Below are 19,467 nucleotides of genomic sequence, written 5' to 3' on the forward strand. Positions count from 1 at the left end.
TGCAGGATTGTAATCACTAAAACTTAAAGGTTCGCGTCTTTTAAAAACTGGCGCGCTATCTATGCCGATTTTAAATTGGAAAAATGATGTCAAGAATTACATAGCTCAAAAAATAAGGATAAGATTTAGTCGTTTATTTATTACTGATTTGAACTGACACAATTGACAGACTAATTAATTCAACCTTCCTAGCGTGCATATTTATCAAACCAAGATAATCATGATAAGAATGTTTCTTTTCTTGTTCCTGTTAAACGCTGTTTGTGCTGTGAACGAAATTCATCGGAACTGCAGAGACAGAGATCGCCTAATCGAAAACCAAAAAGGCGATCTCTACACTTTAGTTGATGCTACGCATGGCCAAAAATTAACTTTGCAATGTCATTACTGGTATGGAAAAGTCGAATTAAGAAAAACATTATAAAACTTTCTCAAATAATAAACACGAATGCAGCGATGAAAATGACGATGGAAGACCCAAAGTCTGGTACAAAGTTGACGATATCGGGAACCCAGAACCCCACGAAGTTATTTTAGACATGAATAATAACTCCACAGAAAACAGAGTCGAAGTAAATATCGAACACAGTTTGACTGTTAACAACTTTAGTAAAAATGACACGGGGCTGTATTACTGTCAATACTACGAAGGAGAGGAAAGTGAAAAATATAACTACTTGGTTGATCGTAAGTTTCTAGTCTCACGATGGCCAACAATTTATCACTTTTATTATTTATTTGTATTCCTTTAAATAAAATAAATTCATATTTTAGTTGTCTACAATGAAGATAATGTTACCAACATGGAAACGGGGAATTTTTCAGGGTGGAGAAAGTATTATGAAGTTTATTTTGTACCAGTTAATTCTTTATTTTCTCATTCTGAAGGGACAGAATTTAAAAATGTTCGTGAGGAAATGAAAATTGAAATGGAAATTGTGACCCAGTGGGGTCCTTGGGGCATTTGTGAGGTTTGCGGAAGACCCAAGAACGAGGGCGTTAGGAAAAAAACAGGGTTTTGCCGAATAAAAATGACACATAAGGTAGGTAACCATTTCGAAATAAACCCATACGCCGCCCCGGCACGACGCCTATGGGCCGTCGAGAGCTTTCTGGTCTGTACGCCGATGATGACCGATCGAGCGGCGGATCGCTAAAGAAAAGCCTGGAAGCGGAAATCGCGAACGGCAGTCCAGAAAGATCCCGATCGCCGCACATCTTGAAGGAAGTATGGGTTTAAATACAGACCATCGTTTGGGAACGATTATTATTCAGTGAAGAGAGTCCAGTCAAGTTGCGCCGGAATTATTTTGTACATAATCGCTGTAATAGTTAGTCGTGTTAATTCGAGTTATTAATAGAGAAGAATTTATGAAATTTGCATATTGATGATTGTTCATATTACAACTAAATGCTTTCGGATCTAGGCGAATTAGGTAAATAAGAAGTGACTGACGCAGACTAAATTTTGCATATTTTGCATGATATCAAGATTTTTCACATATTTTCGTATCTTTTGCAATATTTTCACATATTTTGACAGTTTTTAGATTTTCAAAGCATAACGCGAACTTTTTATTGCACGTATCGGCGTTTTTAACTTCTAAAGGTGGAAATCTACAGGGCAATGTATTTGATTAAACTTCGAAAATTGTCAAAAACAATCGAAATTTCAAGATGAGGTGTATTGAAAAATTGAGTTTTTGAAAAAGTTGCTTAAAAATCCCAAACAATTCTGAGATATACATTTTGACATACCAACTGGAAAAATGTAGCGTGTTTATAACACTGGAACGAGATTTTAGAAATTTTCGGTTTGAATTTTTTTTTTAATAATCCTAAAAGTTGCCACATTTCAATTGGTGATTCTGGAAAAACGGAAGTTACATTTACCAAAATCGATCTTATTTTAAAAGGTACTAGCCGCGCCCACCCACCCTCTCTTTTATTAGAGCTATCTCATTTGCCAAAATCGGTCTTATTTTAGCAGGTACTAACCCTGCCCACCCACCTTCTATTTTATTAGAGGGATCACATTTGTCAAAATCAGTCTTAGCAGCTGTTAAGTTTAACTTTTTCCTACAGAGTTCTATCTTAGCAGATACTAGCCCCGCCCACCGGCGCCGTTCTCATTCTAACGATTTTATTTCTGTTGAATATAATATAATTCCAAACAAGCATTAAAAAAGTAAAGGGAAAAATAGAACAACTTATAAATAAAAAGTTTAAGGAAGTACTAGAAAAGAATCAAGGTTATATTATGTTATCAAAGGTAGCTAAAATACATAATGGAGATTCTAGTAGCGAGGTTAACATAGAACCAAATTTAATTAGCGCTCCTAAGTATGCACCCATTACATCAGTGGATGTAGAGGGGATTTTCTCTGTCTATAAACAAATTTTGTCTGAAAATTTTTTAATTGAAAACATTGAAAAACATATAGTTGCAAGTTATAACATTAATGCAGATATTTCAGTGTTTTTTGATGTATCATTGTACTCGTTTTTCTTTACAAATATTTGTTATTTAGTTGTGTTTTTTTTGTAAAATAAAGTTTTTAAAATATGGCACAATATTGTTTTAAATTAAACTTATTAGATTTGTGGATACATTACCAATTTATTGTATGTTCAATAAAAAAAGTACAAAATGTGTGCATATTTTTGTAAAAATTTTGCATATTTTCGTAAAATTAAAACATATTTTCTTATTTTTTCTGCATATATTTTGGCCACATTTCATGCATAAAATTCCGGACTCTGGTTATTAAGAAATAGATTGTTGAGTTTTACCCACGCCGATTTTAATCACCCGTTCAACGTGACACTGCTGTCGGAAGTGAGATTTGAAATTGATAATAAGTGGTTTTACGACGAATTACGGGCAAACTGGACAAGAATTCTGAAGATTGATGCCTGTTGAGACTAAAGCTCAAGCCGAAAAAATGGAGGAACAAGTAAAGCAGATGATGGCTACGCTTGTAGAAATGAAAAAAGAAAGAGGCGCAGGAATGGATAAAATGGGCGCGAGCAATAAAGAAATGAAAGAAGAAATGGGCACAAGAATCGAAAAAATGGAAGCAAGAAACAAGGAAATGAACGAGAAAATGGGTGCAAGAATGGAAAAGATGGACGAAAAAATAGATAAGCACATTAGCCTGACTGAAAAATTCCAAAAGGAAGTGGAAGCAAACAAGAATGAAATAGAAGAAATCAAAGAAGAAGTGAAGGACGTAAAAAGAAATTTGGAAAATATGGAAAATATTGTAGAGCAAAAAGCGACAGCATTGATAATAGCTTTGCGAGGCACAGCCCTAGAGATACTTCAAACTCTATCCGAAGAAGATAGAAACAGATATTGGAAGAAGTATTTAGTCGAATGAAGGAGGCAAATTTGAAGTTGAATCCGAAGAAGTGCCTCCTCTTCCAAAAAGAAGTAGAAGACCAAGAGATAAACACGAAGTCCGGAGTTTCTGGGATTGTGCACGTATCACAGAAGGTTTGTCAACGGGTTTGCCAATATTGCTACTCCTCTGTACCGGCTGACGGATTTGAAATCTCAGTTTAATTGGACTGCTGAATGTGAAGCAGCCTTTAAACGATTGACGAACGCACTATGCTCTAGTCCTATTCTGTCCTATCCTCGATCATCGGGAATGTCCATCTTGGACACGGACGCAAGCAACATCGGAATAGGTACCGTATTGTCACAGGTGCTGAACTACTAGGAGGGAAGTATAGCTTTAAATAGAGGCCACCTTCGGGAACGATTATAGTTCAACCAGTTCAGTCAAGACAGAATCCAGCCAAGTTGCACTAGAATTATTTTGTATATAATCGCTGTGCAGTTAGTGGTGTAAATTTAAGTTAGTAAGAAATAAATTGTTGAGTTTACCCACATCGATTTTCAATCACCGATCATCGTAACAATAAGTAGAAGATAAGTAATTAATTGTACGTATGCTAAATTATACAAATTTTAACAAAGTAGATCGATGTAGAAATCCGGCTTCTTCTATCAACTAAATAATGCATTTCTTTAGTCATCGTCTTCGAGTCAGAATTCAGACGAAAGATTCCTGAAAAATGCAAACGAAATCGCTTGCCGCTCCCAAATTTTAGGCCGACTGTTCCCAGGAATTAGTAATTTAACCCGAATCATCCCAAACTTCATCCAGATCCAATCTTGCGACGGAACGTGTAATCCTGGTACTCGCTATTTCGTGCAATCTTCCCATCTCTTAAAACTCTTGTTCTTTAGATGCTGAAGGCCTCAACAAAGGCTGGAAAACCGGGAAAACGGCCGCATTTAAGTATCGCAAAACGTTTGTCTTGGCGGAAAAGTCACACTTAACTTTGGTTTGTCCAGAGTAAGAACGTCATCACTGTTTTGCGAAAATGAATATTTCTTTAAAGATCCACTCTCGAGAATAAAGTTATTTGGAAGAAAAACGGAAAAGTCCTAGAAGCAGGAGAGAGCGTAGTTCCGCCTAATGGCGAAGATGAACCCAGAATTATAGTAGACACTTTTAACACTTTGTATTTAGTGGGTGTCGAAGAATCCGAAGAAGGAAATTACACGTGTCAAGTCGACGACATCCGCATGCAACAAATCATTGTTTACGTCATCTCCAAGTCCAGACTTCTAACACAAGGTTTTGACACTGTTTTTTTTTTTGGTGATAGATCAAAATAAAATTTCAGCATTCGTCCGTCACATGATGTACTTAGGTTTAGTCTTGTCGTTAACCTTACCATGCTATTGTGCCGGACTTGTTATTGCCTGCAGCAGAAAACGCTACTTCAAAGACTACCAAAAACTTAAAGAAGAAGACGCAGAGAGCCGCGGTCACCGATGGATGAAATTTGTATAAGTATTTATGCAACTAAATAAACATTCCAACACAACTGTCTATAATCTACCCACATGCGTCAAGGTATTCAGTCTTCATTCTTCAGTTGCGAAGTGAAAGTTCTCGAATGGAATGTCTTCCACAAGTTTGAGGTAAAATGGATTCGTGTAGGTCACTTTTGCTTAGTCTTTCTTTCATTTTTTTAATATTAACTCCAAAACTGACTAACGGTGAGTGCCCGAAAATCGTTTTCTGTTGGGTGTGGTGAATACTGATGACCTCTTGCAGGAATCCTCAGACGGTGTTATGTATGTCGATCCAGAGGCGAATTGGGGAGTTGTAAAGACCCGTTTACGTTCAATGTGACACAAATAGAATCGGAACGAGGGATAGAAGCCGTCCCGTGTGCGTCAGGATGGTGCGGGAAAATGTTAGAGACAGAAAATCCACTTAAAGAAGGTAAGTTGTGAAATATGTCACTGAATAAAATTATCGTGAAAAATTACTAGAGTATGGGGTGGCAACTGAACGGATGTGTCTCCAAAGAGGACCTTCAGACAGTGAAGATAGATGTGCTTACGTTAAGTGGAACTTCAGGAAAGTTCTTATGTGCTTTTGCAGAGGAGACTTATGCAACTCTTCAACCACTGTGACAGTGAATTTTACTGTGTTATTATTGTGTACGCTAGTGACGTCTAGGATGATATTATAAACATTTGTACATAAAATAATTTTATTAAGTATACTTAATAGTTTGTTTTATTTACACATAAGTTACTAAACCTAGAAAAAGCCGCTGTAAAAACTCTTTTTAAACCTATAGAATGGCAGATGCGGTCTTAGAGACCCTAACTTATTCCCCGACAAACCGTTGCGTCTTCTTTCATCTTGTTTGTGTAAAAGGGCATCTAGGTGCTTGATGTCTTCGAAAAATAGAGGTTTTCGGTATAAATAAGCGACTGCTCTTTTGGCTGCGGATCCAGTCAGAAGAAGAGGGTCAGGATAATCTAGGCACAAATGTAAAAGTAATACGCTGTCGCAAAGTCAAATCATTATACCTAAACCATTGCTAAAATCTGGCGTGATGTGGCCACCATGTTCCTCGAAAGTTAGAGAATTCGTGTTGGGATCGATGTCGTCGTTGTTCCAGAAATGACTCTCTGAAAGTACTTCTTTAGTCGCGAAGCCGAAACTTCTAGATCTTCGTGGCGGTGTTTCAGATTTAACTCTTCCATTTCGTAGATATCTCACGTATTGGTAGCTTACGGGGGTTGCATTGAGTGTGTATAACAGTATGAAGAACAGAATCCATTGAAGCAGGATCTAGAAAATTGTTGCTACAGATTAGAATGTGAAAGCGTGACTTGTCTATTTAAATGAGGCATTGGGTCTAAAATTGTCGCAATCGGCTAACTACACACTGAAAGACAGTAGATTTAGTTAATTTTTATCGGAAATAAACTTTTTCGTAATAATCCACTAATCAGTGATCATTATTTTGAAGTAGGAAGTTCATTGCATAAATCTAGCTTGCGCAAACTAATTTAAACGCACTAAAATGATTCCACCATGTCATTTTTTAAAATTCACACATTTTAATCTCCATTAAAAATCCATTTTTTGTGAGAATCAGATTCAGATTTAATATTTCGCAAAAAAAGTGGCTGACCTATTGTTGCCCAAACAAGTTTACAAACAATAAAACTCAACGAAATACGAATAATAAAGAAAGTCACTCGGGATCAGAATATTTTATTATTAGTATCACGTTGACCGGAGGAATAGTTTCAACTTTGACATCTGATATGCGTCTTAGTGCAGATCGTTGAAAGTTTATAGTAGCGGTTTACAATGCGCAAAATAAACACAGCAAACATCTAATATAATTACGTCATGTTGATGCAACGAAATCTGATTCATTTTGCAAGATAAATCCGCAATACACTTTTCATATGTCATAAATAACAAACACTGAATAGTGTTATCGTTTTACTCAAAACCATTCGTGCGAAGAAAAAAGTCGCAAAGTTTTATTACAGAAACTCACGAATACGCATTTAAAAATAATAACGCGATCGACTAGCCTTTAAATTAGAAACTTAACTATTATTCCCTTCACCACATTTTTTAAGTAAATTATACACTGCAAAGATTAATTCTGATATGTGGGGCAGGTTGAGCAAGGTCAGTGTTCAACCTAGCGATATTTTACGCATGACGTCACTTAACTGTCATAATAGTGCCCATTTGGAAATTTGCATGACTGTAGTATTGCGAAATAATTTCATAAACAAATTCACGCGTGTCCCATTTACCATACTTTCTCGGAAGTATCTCCCTCAAGTTTCCGTATGAAGTGTTAATAAAGCAAAGCGACGATACCTACTAAAATCCTAAGTATGTTTCACAATACCATTAAAATCAAATCACTCGAGTTGTCACCGGGTTTATGTAACTGTATGTTTTAAAATCAATTGGCATCACCTTGATGCTCGCGAGATGGATTACGAAACGTTGGATTTTCGTTGTCACAAGAGGAAAAGCCGTTTAATTAAAAATCGATTAATTAGCGGATTTGCACACACAGGTGCAGTTGCATCATGTCTATATCCTGAGAGCTGCAGATTTTTCTAAATGTACTATGTTTTAAAAATATTTTTATGATTTAGCTGTTGGACGACTATACATAACTTGTTCGACTTTGCAATATGTACAGTCAAGCTCCAATAATTTGTTGAAAACCAATGACGGCTGACAAGAATGCAAAGTTAAAACAATGTCAGGTGTGTTTAATTATTTATTCGAATGGAAATACCACCAGAAATTATTTTATTTACGTTAAGTATGAATTTTTGGATGAACGGTGTCTACCACAGTAGTAGAACCACTGTTAAATCTGTCCTGATTAACAATTGACATTTCCAATATTATGCAAAAAATAATTCTTATGTTTGCTAAGAGGGAGGGAGAAAGCGATTAACTTAAAACCTAGAAATTAAAACCTTTTATCTAACTTTCTTTTTGAAAAGGTGCGGGTGTTACATTTAGCTGATTATTAGAAAAATACTTCAATGAAGGTGAAATTTCTTAAAAAAACAGAGATCATTCGTTTCGCTTCCAGATAATATTTCCACGTATTACGGTTTACTGCACAATGATGTAGCGAAATTGCAGCATGTCGTAACCGCATCTCGTTGCGTTACTACCCGTTTTTTTTTAACAGGATCTTAATTTGATGTCATCGTGTTTGTCTTAGCGAGGTATTGACCCAGATATAGTTGCATTAATCTTTAAAAAAAGGAATCAACTGCAAGGCAAGGTCTACCTGTTTGAAAGTAACCGCGCTTGAAAATTATGTACTGTCTTAAAACAAAGTTCCATCGATCAATTTAATCAAGAGATCACTTAAGTAGGTGTTATGCAATCAATTAAAATACTTTGCCGTTTTAAGATTGTGTGCGATTTATGACGAAGGCGGAAGTAACGCCAAACATCGCCATTTCGAGTTTAATCCTTAATACCAAAATGTGTTTTAATCGCTATATTATTGATTAATTCCAATAAAGCAAACTGCAACCTGGTGCATTCCAATCGTGAGAACTGGTGCATTACAATCTGGCATTGACTTGACCGTTAATAAAAAACTGTTATGGTCATCTACATCCGCCCCTTTGTTTCACTTTCAATTCTGACATTGCTCTAGTTGAATCATAATTTTTACGTGTAAGAGAAATGTGAATGCCCTTTCACTTGGAACTTCATATAATTGAATGCGTTAGTCTAATTACGTAGATCATGAACTTTCTTAGGATGACCGGGAAGCAATCGGTGATGGGTTTTCTTCCAGTGTTCGTTTGAGCGTCATTTCCGTTAATAAATTATTGTAAAAAAGAGGAAGTCATACTGTGTGTTTCCTGAAATCGATGCTATGGCACTGTTTTGGAATTACGACAGGCGAGTAATTTATGACTATGAAGCGATCAAATGGCGCCATAGGCGTAGATTGTTACATTTATTTTTTTCTTTAATGGATTGATATTGATTGATTAAAAGAAATTGAGTACCATGTGTTGTTAAAGAAATATAAGAATACATTGCATCAGTTCAGTACAAATAAATCTATGTTTTATTTATACTGTTTGCCGGTAAATGAATAAAAAGTAATATTTATGGCGCAGCTAACGGTAAATGATGGAAAAAAAATCGAATTACTAACTACTTACGTTAACATTTATGTTTAACAATGAACGTTTAACAAAAATCTTTAAGAACTCCGGAAAAAAATTTAAAAATATTTCTTTTGACAAGAAGCACCCGCTAAGGTTTGTATCTAACAATGCTTTATTGGGTAATGCAACAGACATCTACAGACTGGATTTCAATGAAATGAAACAAAGGTGCACTTATCTAAAAAAATGTTGCTTAGATCTCACGCATGAAATGCAGTTATCCAATTATCTATTATAATATATACACCTATATAATTTTTAAAATTTAAAAAAAAACATTGACAGAATTCTTGATATTAGTATATATTTTTAATTTTTCAAAAAGCTTTCAGTTCCACTTACCATTTTCAAAGCATCCAAAAATTTCACGGTGCACAGCTCGCACTCATATCACCGGACACGCAAGAAATGCATCTGGAATAGGCAGCGGACAAAGCTCCAGCGACAAGTTGAATAGAGAATAGCGTACATTACCGATTCTTTCACTTCGTTCAACCACCATCGGTCGTCTCTTCTTAGGATAGTGATGGTTCGCTCGTACGCGAACGCTCACCTCTTACATCATTTTTTAACGAGGTACATCCTTGTGAAATTAATTTGTGTACACAATAATAAAGCTGATTTTGCAGCGATGCTGATGCGAACTTTGAATAGTATGATTTCGAGTTGTTCCAGTAAGTTACATAATGGTGGTTCCGAAGTGTAATACTTGCATATGGCTATTTTTGGCGCGATGATGGTGTGTACCGGTTGTCGAATTAGCATACTGAAAAAACGAATTCGTTATTCGTAAAAATTAGGGATGTACCGACTAGTGGCCGAACGGTCGGATAAGCCGACTATTCGGCCGTTTTTCATCGTCGGCTGGCAATCGGCGACTGGTCGGCAAAACAGCCGATCGGTCGGCTTTTTTTTATTGAAATTAAAATAGTAAGTATATAAAGCAATTTACGGAACCTCAATTAAATATTTAATTGCGATTTAATTTTTAACCCCGCGTTAAAGTACCATGTGACCGACTCTACGCCAATGAGACGTCGCTAATGGCCTTGTTAAATGCGCGATCAACTTAATCTCAGTTAAAATATTGTATAAAATGGCCATAAATTGTGTTATTCTTTATTTTTGTACTGAGTTACAAAAAAAAATTAAATGTTAAAATTATCCAAACAAATTTAACACATTTTTTGGAAAACGAAGGAACTTTAGTTATTCCTTTTATTAAAATAAAACAAATTTTTAAGATAGTCAGAGAAATAGAAAAAAAACACACTGTCTGTCGCATTTATAAACCGGTTTTAGCAAAGCCGAACAGTCGGCTGACTAGTCGGTTTTTACTGGCCGAATAATCGGTTAGTCGGTTAGTCGGCCAGACCTACAGTCGGTACATCTCTAGTAAAAATACGTATTTTTGGAATCAGCGTGTCGAGATCTACGTCCCTGAATTTTTTCACAATTTTTAGACGACTTTTTTAAAAGTGAAATTATTTCTTCAAATACCGGAAAAATTTTGAAAATTTCTAAAGTTAACTAAACACATTTTCTTGTTGATTTCGAGCTCTAGGACCCATTTCCGGCTTCGTTTTTCTGATAGCGGCAACCGTTTTTCCAGAATCGACCATCGAAAAATCGAAAATTTAGAAATTTTCACAAATTCGCATTTCATGTCGATTTTTTCGAAACTGTTGCACCGTGACCATTAACAGGCTATATATTTGGAATCAGCGTGTCGAGCTCTACGTTCCTGAATTTTTTTCAGAATTTTTAGACGACTCTTTTTAAAGTGAAATTTTTACAATGATCCCCCCTTTTTCAAATTTCGGCCAAAATTTGACATTTTCGAAACTTCACTAAACACATTTTCTTGTTGATTTCGAACTCTAAAACTCACTTCCGGCCTCGTTTCTCCGATAGCAGCAACCGTTTCTCCAGAAACGACCATCGAAAAATCGAAAAATTAGAAATTTTTACAAATTCGCATTTAATGTCGATTTTTTCGAAACTGTTGCTCCGTGACTATTAACACATTATATATTTCAAAGGATGATTCTGGAAGTACATTTCTGGCCTTTGAAGTCATTTCCGCTTTCATTTCTTCGATAACTCCAGTGGTTCATCCAGAATCGTCATTTGAAATATATTAAAATATGCAAAATGTTCGACCAATCTTCAACAAAATTTTCGAATTTTCATTAAATACATTTTCTCGGATATTTCTGGCCTTAGAAGTCATTTCCGCTTTCATTTCTTCGATAACTCCAATAATTCTTCCAGAATCGTCATTTGAAATATATAAAAATATGAAAAATTTTCGACCAATTTTCAACAAAATTTTCGAAATTCACTAAATACATTTTCTTGTAGATTTCGGGCCGCAGAAGTCATTTCTGCTTTCATTTCTTCGATAACTCTAATGGTTCTTCCAGAATCGACATTTGAAATACATAAAAATATGCAAAATTTTCTACCAATTTTCAACAAAATTTTCGAAATTTCACTAAATACATTTTCTTGTAGATTTCGAACTGCAGAAGTCAAATCCGCTTTAATTTCCTCGATAACTCCATTGGTTTTTCCAGAATCGTCTTTTGAAATATTCAAAAATATGCAAAATACCCCAACTTTCGACCAATTTTCAACAAAACTTTCGAAATTTCACAAAATACATTTTCTTGTTGATTTCGGTCCGCAGAAGTCATATCCGCTTTCATTTCTCCGATAACTCCATTGGTTTTTCCAGAATCGTCCTTTGAAACATTCAAAAATATGCAAAATACTCCAATTTTCGAACAATTTTCAACAAAATTTTCGAAATTTCACTAAATATATTTTCTTGTAGATTTCAGTCCGCAGAAGCCATATCCGCTTTCATTTCTTCGATAACTCCATTGGTTTTTCCAGAATCGTCCTTTGAAACATTCAAAAATATGCAAAATACCCCAATTTTCGACCAATTTTCAACAAAATTTTCAAAATTTCACTTAATACATTTTCTTGTAGATTTCAGTCCGCAGAAGTCATATCCGCTTTCATTTCTTCGATAACTCCATTGGTTTTTTCAGAATCGTCCTTTGAAACATTCAAAAACATGCGAAATCCGCCCAATTTTCGACCAATTTTCAACAAAATTTTCGAAATTTCACTTAATATATTTTCTTGTAGATTTCAGTCCGCAGAAGCCATATCCGCTTTTATTTTTTCGATAACTCCATTGGTTTTTCCAGAATCGTCCTTTGAAACATTCAAAAATATGCAAAATACCCCAATTTTCGACCAATTTTCAACAAAATTTTCAAAATTTCACTTAATACATTTTCTTGTAGATTTCAGTCCGCAGAAGTCATATCCGCTTTCATTTCTTCGATAACTCCATTGGTTTTTCCAGAATCGTCCTTTGAAACATTCAAAAATATGCAAAATACTCCAATTTTCGACCAATTTTCAACAAAATTTTCGAAATTTCACAAAATACATTTTCTTGTAGATTTCGGGCTGCAGAAGTCAAATCCGCTTTCATTTCTTCTATAACTCCATTGGTTTTTTCAGAATCGTCCTTTGAAACATTCAAAAACATGCAAAATCCGCCCAATTTTCGACCAATTTTCAACAAAATTTTCGAAATTTCACTTAATATATTTTCTTGTAGATTTCAGTCCGCAGAAGCCATATCCGCTTTCATTTCTTCGATAACTCCATTGGTTTTTCCAGAATCGTCCTTTGAAACATTCAAAAATATGCAAAATACCTCAATTTTCGACCAATTTTCAACAAAATTTTCAAAATTTCACTTAATACATTTTCTTGTAGATTTCAGTCCGCAAAAGTCATATCCGCTTTCATTTCTTCGATAACTCCATTGGTTTTTCCAGAATCGTCCTTTGAAAAATTCAAAAATATGCAAAATACCCCAATTTTCGACCAATTTTCAACAAAATTTTCGAAATTTCACAAAATACATTTTCTTGTAGATTTCGGGCTGCAGAAGTCAAATCCGCTTTCATTTTTTCTGTAACTCCATTGGTTTTTTCAGAATCGTCCTTTGAAACATTCAAAAACATGCGAAATCCGCCCAATTTTCGACCAATTTTCAACAAAATTTTCGAAATTTCACTTAATATATTTTCTTGTAGATTTCAGTCCGCAGAAGCCATATCCGCTTTTATTTCTTCGATAACTCCATTGGTTTTTCCAGAATCGTCCTTTGAAACATTCAAAAATATGCAAAATACCCCAATTTTCGACCAATTTTCAACAAAATACATTTTCTTGTAGATTTCGGGCTGCAGAAGTCAAATCCGCTTTCATTTTTTCTGTAACTCCATTGGTTTTTTCAGAATCGTCCTTTGAAACATTCAAAAACATGCGAAATCCGCCCAATTTTCGACCAATTTTCAACAAAATTTTCGAAATTTCACTTAATATATTTTCTTGTAGATTTCAGTCCGCAGAAGCCATATCCGCTTTCATTTCTTCGATAACTCCATTGGTTTTTCCAGAATCGTCCTTTGAAACATTCAAAAATATGTAAAATACCCCAATTTTCGACCAATTTTCAACAAAATTTTCGAAATTTCACTTAATACATTTTCTTGTAGATTTCAGTCCGCAGAAGTCATATCCGCTTTCATTTCTTCGATAACTCAATTGGCTTTTCCATAATAGTCCTTTGAAACATTCAAAAATATGCAAAATACCCCAATTTTCGACCAATTTTCAACAACATTTTCGAAATTTCACAAAATACATTTTCTTGTAGATTTCGGGCTGCAGAAGTCAAATCCGCTTTCATTTCTTCTATAACTCCATTGGTTTTTTCAGAATCGTCCTTTGAAACATTCAAAAACATGCAAAATCCGCCCAATTTTCGACCAATTTTCAACAAAATTTTCGAAATTTTACTAAATACATTTTCTTATAAATTTCGGACCGCAGAAGTCATATCCGGTTTCATTTCTTCGATAACTCCAATGGTACTTCCAGAATCTTCCTTTGAAACATTCAAAAATATGCAAAATCCGCCCAATTTTTTCGATAGTGGTCTCATTTCATGTCGATTAAACTTAACTAAATACATTTTTTTGTAGATTGCGAACTCTAAAACTCACTTCCGGCCTCGTTTCTCTGACAGCAGCGACCGTTTTTCTAGAATCGACCATCGAAAAATCGAAAATTTAGAAATTTTCACAAATTCGCATTTCATGTCGATTTTTTCGAAACTGTTGCTCTGTGACCATTATCACGCTATATTTTTGGAATCAGCGTGTCGAGATCTACGTTCCTGAATTTTTTCAGAATTTTTAGACGACTTTTTTAAAAGTGAAATTTTTCCAATGGTCCCCCCTTCTTCAAATTTCGGTCAAAATTTGACATTTTCGAAACTTAACTAAACACATTTGCTTGTAGATTTTGGACTCTAGAACTCACTTCCGGCTTCGTTTCTCTGATACCAGCAACCGTTTTTCCAGAATTGACCATCGAAAAATCGAAAATTTAGAAATTTTCACAAATTCGCATTTCATGTCGATTTTTTCGAAACCGTTGCTCCGTGACCATTAAGACGCTATATTTTTGGAATCAGCGTGTCGAGATCTACGTCCCTGAATTTTTTCAGAATTTTTAGACGGCTTTTTTAAAAGTGAAATTTTTCCAATTTTTCCACTTCTTCAAATTTCGGCCAAAATTTGACCTTTTCGAAACTTAACTAAATACATTTTTTTGTAGATTTCGAACTCTAAAACTCACTTCTGGCCTCGTTTCTCTGACAGCAGCGACCGTTTTTCCAGAATCGACCATCGAAAAATCGAAAATTTAGAAATTTTCGCAAATTCGCGTTTTATGGCGATTTTTTCGAAACTATTGCTCCGTGACCATTAAGACGCTATATTTTTGGAATCAGCGTGTCGAGATCTACGTCCCTGAATTTTTTCAGAATTTTTAGACGACTTTTAAAAAGTGAAATATTTCCAATGGTCCCCCCTTCTTCAAATTTCGGCCAAAATTTGACATTTTCGAAACTTAACTAAACACATTTTCTTGTAGATTTCGAACTCTAAAACCCACTTCCGGCCTCGTTTCTCTGATAGCAGTAACCGTTTTTCCAGAATCGACCATCGAAAAATCGAAAATTTAGAAATTTTCACAAATTCGCATTTCATGTCGATTTTTTCGAAACTGTTGCTCCGTGACCATTAAGACGCTATATTTTTGGAATCAGCGTGTCGAGATCTACGTCCGTGAATTTTTTCAGAATTTTTAGACGACTTTTTTAAAAGTGAAATTTTTCCAATGGTCCCCCCTTCTTCAAATTTCGGCCAAAATTTGACATTTTCGAAACTTAACTAAACACATTTTCTTGTAGATTTCGAAATCTAGAACTCACTTCCGGCTTTGTTTCTCTGATAGCAGCAACCGTTTTTCCAGAGTGGACCATCGAAAAATCGAAAATTTAGAAATTTTCACAAATTCGCATTTCATGTCGATTTTTTCGAAACTGTTGGTCTGTGACCATTAAGACGCTATATTTTTGGAATCAGCGTGTCGAGATCTACATCCCTGAATTTTTTCAGAATTTTTAGACGACTTTTTTAAAAGTGAAAGTTTTCCAATGGTCCCCCCTTCTTCAAATTTCGGCCAAAATTTGACATTTTCGAAACTTAACTAAATACATTTTCTTGTAGATTTCGAAATCTAAAATTCACTTCCGGTCTCGTTTCTCTGATGGCAGCAACCGTTTTTCCAGAATTGACCATCGAAAAATCGAAAATTTAGAAATTTTCACAAATTCGCATTTCATGTAGATTTTTTCGAAACTGTTGCTCCTTGACCATTAACACGCTATATTTTTGAAATCAGCGTGTCGAGATCTACGTTTCTGAATTTTTTCAGAATTTTTTGACGACTTTTTTAAAAGTGAAATTTTTCCAATGATCCCCCCTTCTTCAAATTTCGGCCAAAATTTGACATTTTCGAAACTTAACTAAATACATTTTCTTGTAGATTTCGAACTATAAAACTCAGTTCCGGCCTTGTTTGTTCGATAACAGCAGCCGTTTTTCCAGAATCGACCATCGAAAAATCGAAAATTTAGAAATTTTCACAAATTCGCATTTCATGTCGATTTTTTCGAAACTGTTGCTCCGTGACCATTAACACGCTAAATTTTTGGAATCAGCGTGTCGAGATCTACGTCCACGAATTTTTTCAGAATTTTAAGACGACTTTTTTAAACGTGAATTTCTTCCAATGGTCCCCCCTTCTTCAAATTTCGGCCAAAATTTGACATTTTCGAAACTTAAATAAACACATTTTCTTGTAGATTTCGGAATCTAAAACTCACTTCCGGCCTCGTTTCCCTGATAGCGGCAACTATTTTTCCAGAATCGACCATCCAAAAATGGAAAATTTAGAAATTTCTTCAAATTCGCATTTCATGTAGATTTTTTCGAAACTGTTGCTCCTTGACCATTAACACGCTATATTTTTGAAATCAGCGTGTCGAGATCTACGTTTCTGAATTTTTTCAGAATTTTTTGACGACTTTTTTAAAAGTGAAATTTTTCCAATGATCCCCCCTTCTTCAAATTTCGGCCAAAATTTGACATTTTCGAAACTTAACTAAATACATTTTCTTGTAGATTTCGAACTATAAAACTCAGTTCCGGCCTTGTTTGTTCGATAACAGCAGCCGTTTTTCCAGAATCGACCATCGAAAAATCGAAAATTTAGAAATTTTCACAAATTCGCATTTCATGTCGATTTTTTCGAAACTGTTGCTCCGTGACCATTAACACGCTAAATTTTTGGAATCAGCGTGTCGAGATCTACGTCCACGAATTTTTTCAGAATTTTAAGACGACTTTTTTAAACGTGAATTTCTTCCAATGGTCCCCCCTTCTTCAAATTTCGGCCAAAATTTGACATTTTCGAAACTTAAATAAACACATTTTCTTGTAGATTTCGGAATCTAAAACTCACTTACGGCCTCGTTTCCCTGATAGCGGCAACTATTTTTCCAGAATCGACCATCCAAAAATGGAAAATTTAGAAATTTCTTCAAATTCGCATTTCATGTCGATTTTTTCGAAACTGTTGCTCCTTGACCATTAACACGCTATATTTTTGAAATCAGCGTGTCGAGATCTACGTTTCTGAATTTTTTCAAAATTTTTAGACGACTTTTTTAAAAGTGAAATTTCTCCAATGGTCCCCCCTTCTTCAAATTTCGGCCAAAATTTGACATTTTCGAAACTTTACTAAATACATTTTCTTGTAGATTTCGAACTCTAAAACTCACTTCCGGCCTCATTTCTCTGATAGCAGTAACCGTTTTTCCAGAATCGACCATCGAAAAATTGAAAATTTAGAAATTTTCACAAATTCGCATTTCATGTCGATTTTTTCGAAACTGTTGCTCCGTGACCATTAACACGCTATATTTTTAGAATCAGCGATTTGAGATCTACGTCCCTGAATTTTTTCAGAATTTTTAGACGACTTTTTTAAAAGTGAAATTTTTCCAATGGTCCCCCCTTCTTCAAATTTCGGCCAAAATTTGACATTTTCGAAACTTAACTAAACACATTTTCTTGTAGATTTCGGACTCTAGAACTCACTTCCGGCTTCGTTTCTCTGATAGCAGCAACCGTTTTTCCAGAATCGACCATCGAAAAATCGAAAATTTAGAAATTTTCACAAATTCGCATTTCATGTCGATTTTTTCGAAACTGTTGCTCCGTGACCATTAAGACGCTATATTTTTGGAATCAGCGTGTCGAGATCTACGTCCCTGAATTTTTTCAGAATTTTTAGACGGCTTTTTTAAAAGTGAAATTTTTCCAATTTTTCCACTTCTTCAAATTTCGGCCAAAATTTGACCTTTTCGAAACTTAACTAAATACATTTTTTTGTAGATTTCGAACTCTAAAACTCACTTCCGGCCTCGTTTCTCTGACAGCAGCGACCGTTTTTCCAGAATCGACCATCGAAAAATCGAAAATTTAGAAATTTTCGCAAATTCGCGTTTTATGGCGATTTTTTCGAAACTATTGCTCCGTGACCATTAAGACGCTATATTTTTAGAATCAGCGATTTGAGATCTACGTCCCTGAATTTTTTCAGAATTTTTAGACGACTTTTTTAAAAGTGAAATATTTCCAATGGTCCCCCCTTCTTCAAATTGCGGCCAAAATTTGACATTTTCGAAACTTAACTAAACACATTTTCTTGTAGATTTCGAACTCTAAAACCCACTTCCGGCCTCGTTTCTCTGATAGCAGTAACCGTTTTTCCAGAATCGACTATCGAAAAATCGAAAATTTAGAAATTTTCACAAATTCGCATTTCATGTCGATTTTTTCGAAACTGTTGCTCCGTGACCATTAAGACGCTATATTTTTGGAATCAGCGTGTCGAGATCTACGTCCGTGAATTTTTTCAGAATTTTTAGACGACTTTTTTAAAAGTGAAATTTTTCCAATGGTCCCCCCTTCTTCAAATTTCGGCCAAAATTTGACATTTTCGAAACTTAACCAAATACATTTTCTTGTAGATTTCGAACTCTAAAACTCACTTCCGGCCTCGTTTCTCTGATAGCAGTAACCGTTTTTCCAGAATCGACCATCGAAAAATCGAAAATTTTGAAATTTTCACAAATTCGCATTTCATGTCGATTTTTTCGAAACTGTTGCTCCGTGACCATTAAGACGCTATATTTTTGGAATCGGCGTGTCGAGATCTACGTCCCTGAATTTTTTCAGAATTTTTAGACGACTTTTTTAAAAGTGAAATTTTTCCAATGGTCCCCCTTCTTCAAATTTCAGCCAAAATTTGACATTTTCGAAACTTAACTAAACACATTTTCTTGTAGATTTCGGACTCTAGAACTCACTTCCGGCTTCGTTTCTCTGATAGCAGCAACCGTTTTTCCAGAATCGACCATCGAAAAATCGAAAATTTGGAAATTTTCACAAATTCGCATTTCATGTCGATTTTATCGAAACTGTTGCGCCGTGACCATTAAGACGCTAAATTTTTTGAATAAGCGTGTCGAGATCTACGTTCCTGAATCTTTTTAGAATTGTCACACGACTTTTTTAAAAGTGAAATTTTTCCAATGGTCCCCCCTTCTTGAAATTTCGGCCAAAATTTGACTTTTCGAAACTTAACTAAACACATTTTCTTGTAGATTTCGGACTCTAGAACTCACTTCCGGCTTCGTTTCTCTGATAGCAGTAACTGTTTTTCCAGAATCGACCATCGAAAAATCGAAAATTTAGAAATTTTCACAAATTCGCATTTCATGTCGATTTTTTCGAAACTGTTGCTCATTGACTATTAACACGCTATATTTTTGGAATCAGCGTGTCGAGATCTACGTTTCTGAATTT

At 35.0% G+C, this 19,467-nt stretch overlaps 3 protein-coding genes across 4 annotated transcripts; 2 read left to right on the top strand and 1 right to left on the bottom strand.

Moving 5' to 3' along the window:
- Window positions 1-220: 220 nt before the first annotated feature.
- Window positions 221-4,874, top strand: LOC135125347 (uncharacterized). Its single transcript, XM_064051236.1, has 7 exons — window positions 221-390; window positions 455-687; window positions 775-1,043; window positions 4,044-4,209; window positions 4,262-4,370; window positions 4,417-4,655; window positions 4,705-4,874. Exons 1-7 carry the CDS (start codon window positions 221-223, stop codon window positions 4,872-4,874), a joined length of 1,356 nt encoding a protein of 451 aa, XP_063907306.1.
- Window positions 4,576-5,598, top strand: Rtv (retroactive). The gene is made up of 4 exons (XM_064065652.1): window positions 4,576-4,655; window positions 4,705-5,083; window positions 5,142-5,312; window positions 5,363-5,598. The coding sequence occupies exons 2-4, from the start codon at window positions 5,011-5,013 to the stop codon at window positions 5,563-5,565; spliced, it is 447 nt and encodes a 148-aa protein (XP_063921722.1). The 5' UTR covers window positions 4,576-4,655; window positions 4,705-5,010; the 3' UTR covers window positions 5,566-5,598.
- Window positions 5,569-9,683, bottom strand: LOC135136233 (uncharacterized). Of its 2 annotated transcripts, XM_064065538.1 has the most exons (4): window positions 9,557-9,620; window positions 9,425-9,496; window positions 5,912-6,176; window positions 5,569-5,860 (listed from the first exon to the last, which is right to left on the bottom strand). In XM_064065538.1, the coding sequence occupies exons 2-4, from the start codon at window positions 9,425-9,427 to the stop codon at window positions 5,637-5,639; spliced, it is 492 nt and encodes a 163-aa protein (XP_063921608.1). In that variant the 5' UTR covers window positions 9,428-9,496; window positions 9,557-9,620; the 3' UTR covers window positions 5,569-5,636. The 2 variants fall into 2 exon arrangements, with proteins under 2 accessions (XP_063921608.1, XP_063921529.1); XM_064065459.1 differs by having other exon boundaries at window positions 9,425-9,683.
- Between the last annotated feature and the right edge of the window lie 9,784 nt (window positions 9,684-19,467).

The sequence above is a fragment of the Zophobas morio genome, unplaced genomic scaffold, assembly GCF_036711695.1.
Source record: "Zophobas morio isolate AGI-343-1 ecotype UQ-CSIRO unplaced genomic scaffold, CSIRO_AGI_Zmor_V1 ptg000002l, whole genome shotgun sequence".
In the NCBI taxonomy this organism is placed as follows: Eukaryota; Metazoa; Arthropoda; class Insecta; order Coleoptera; family Tenebrionidae; genus Zophobas; species Zophobas morio.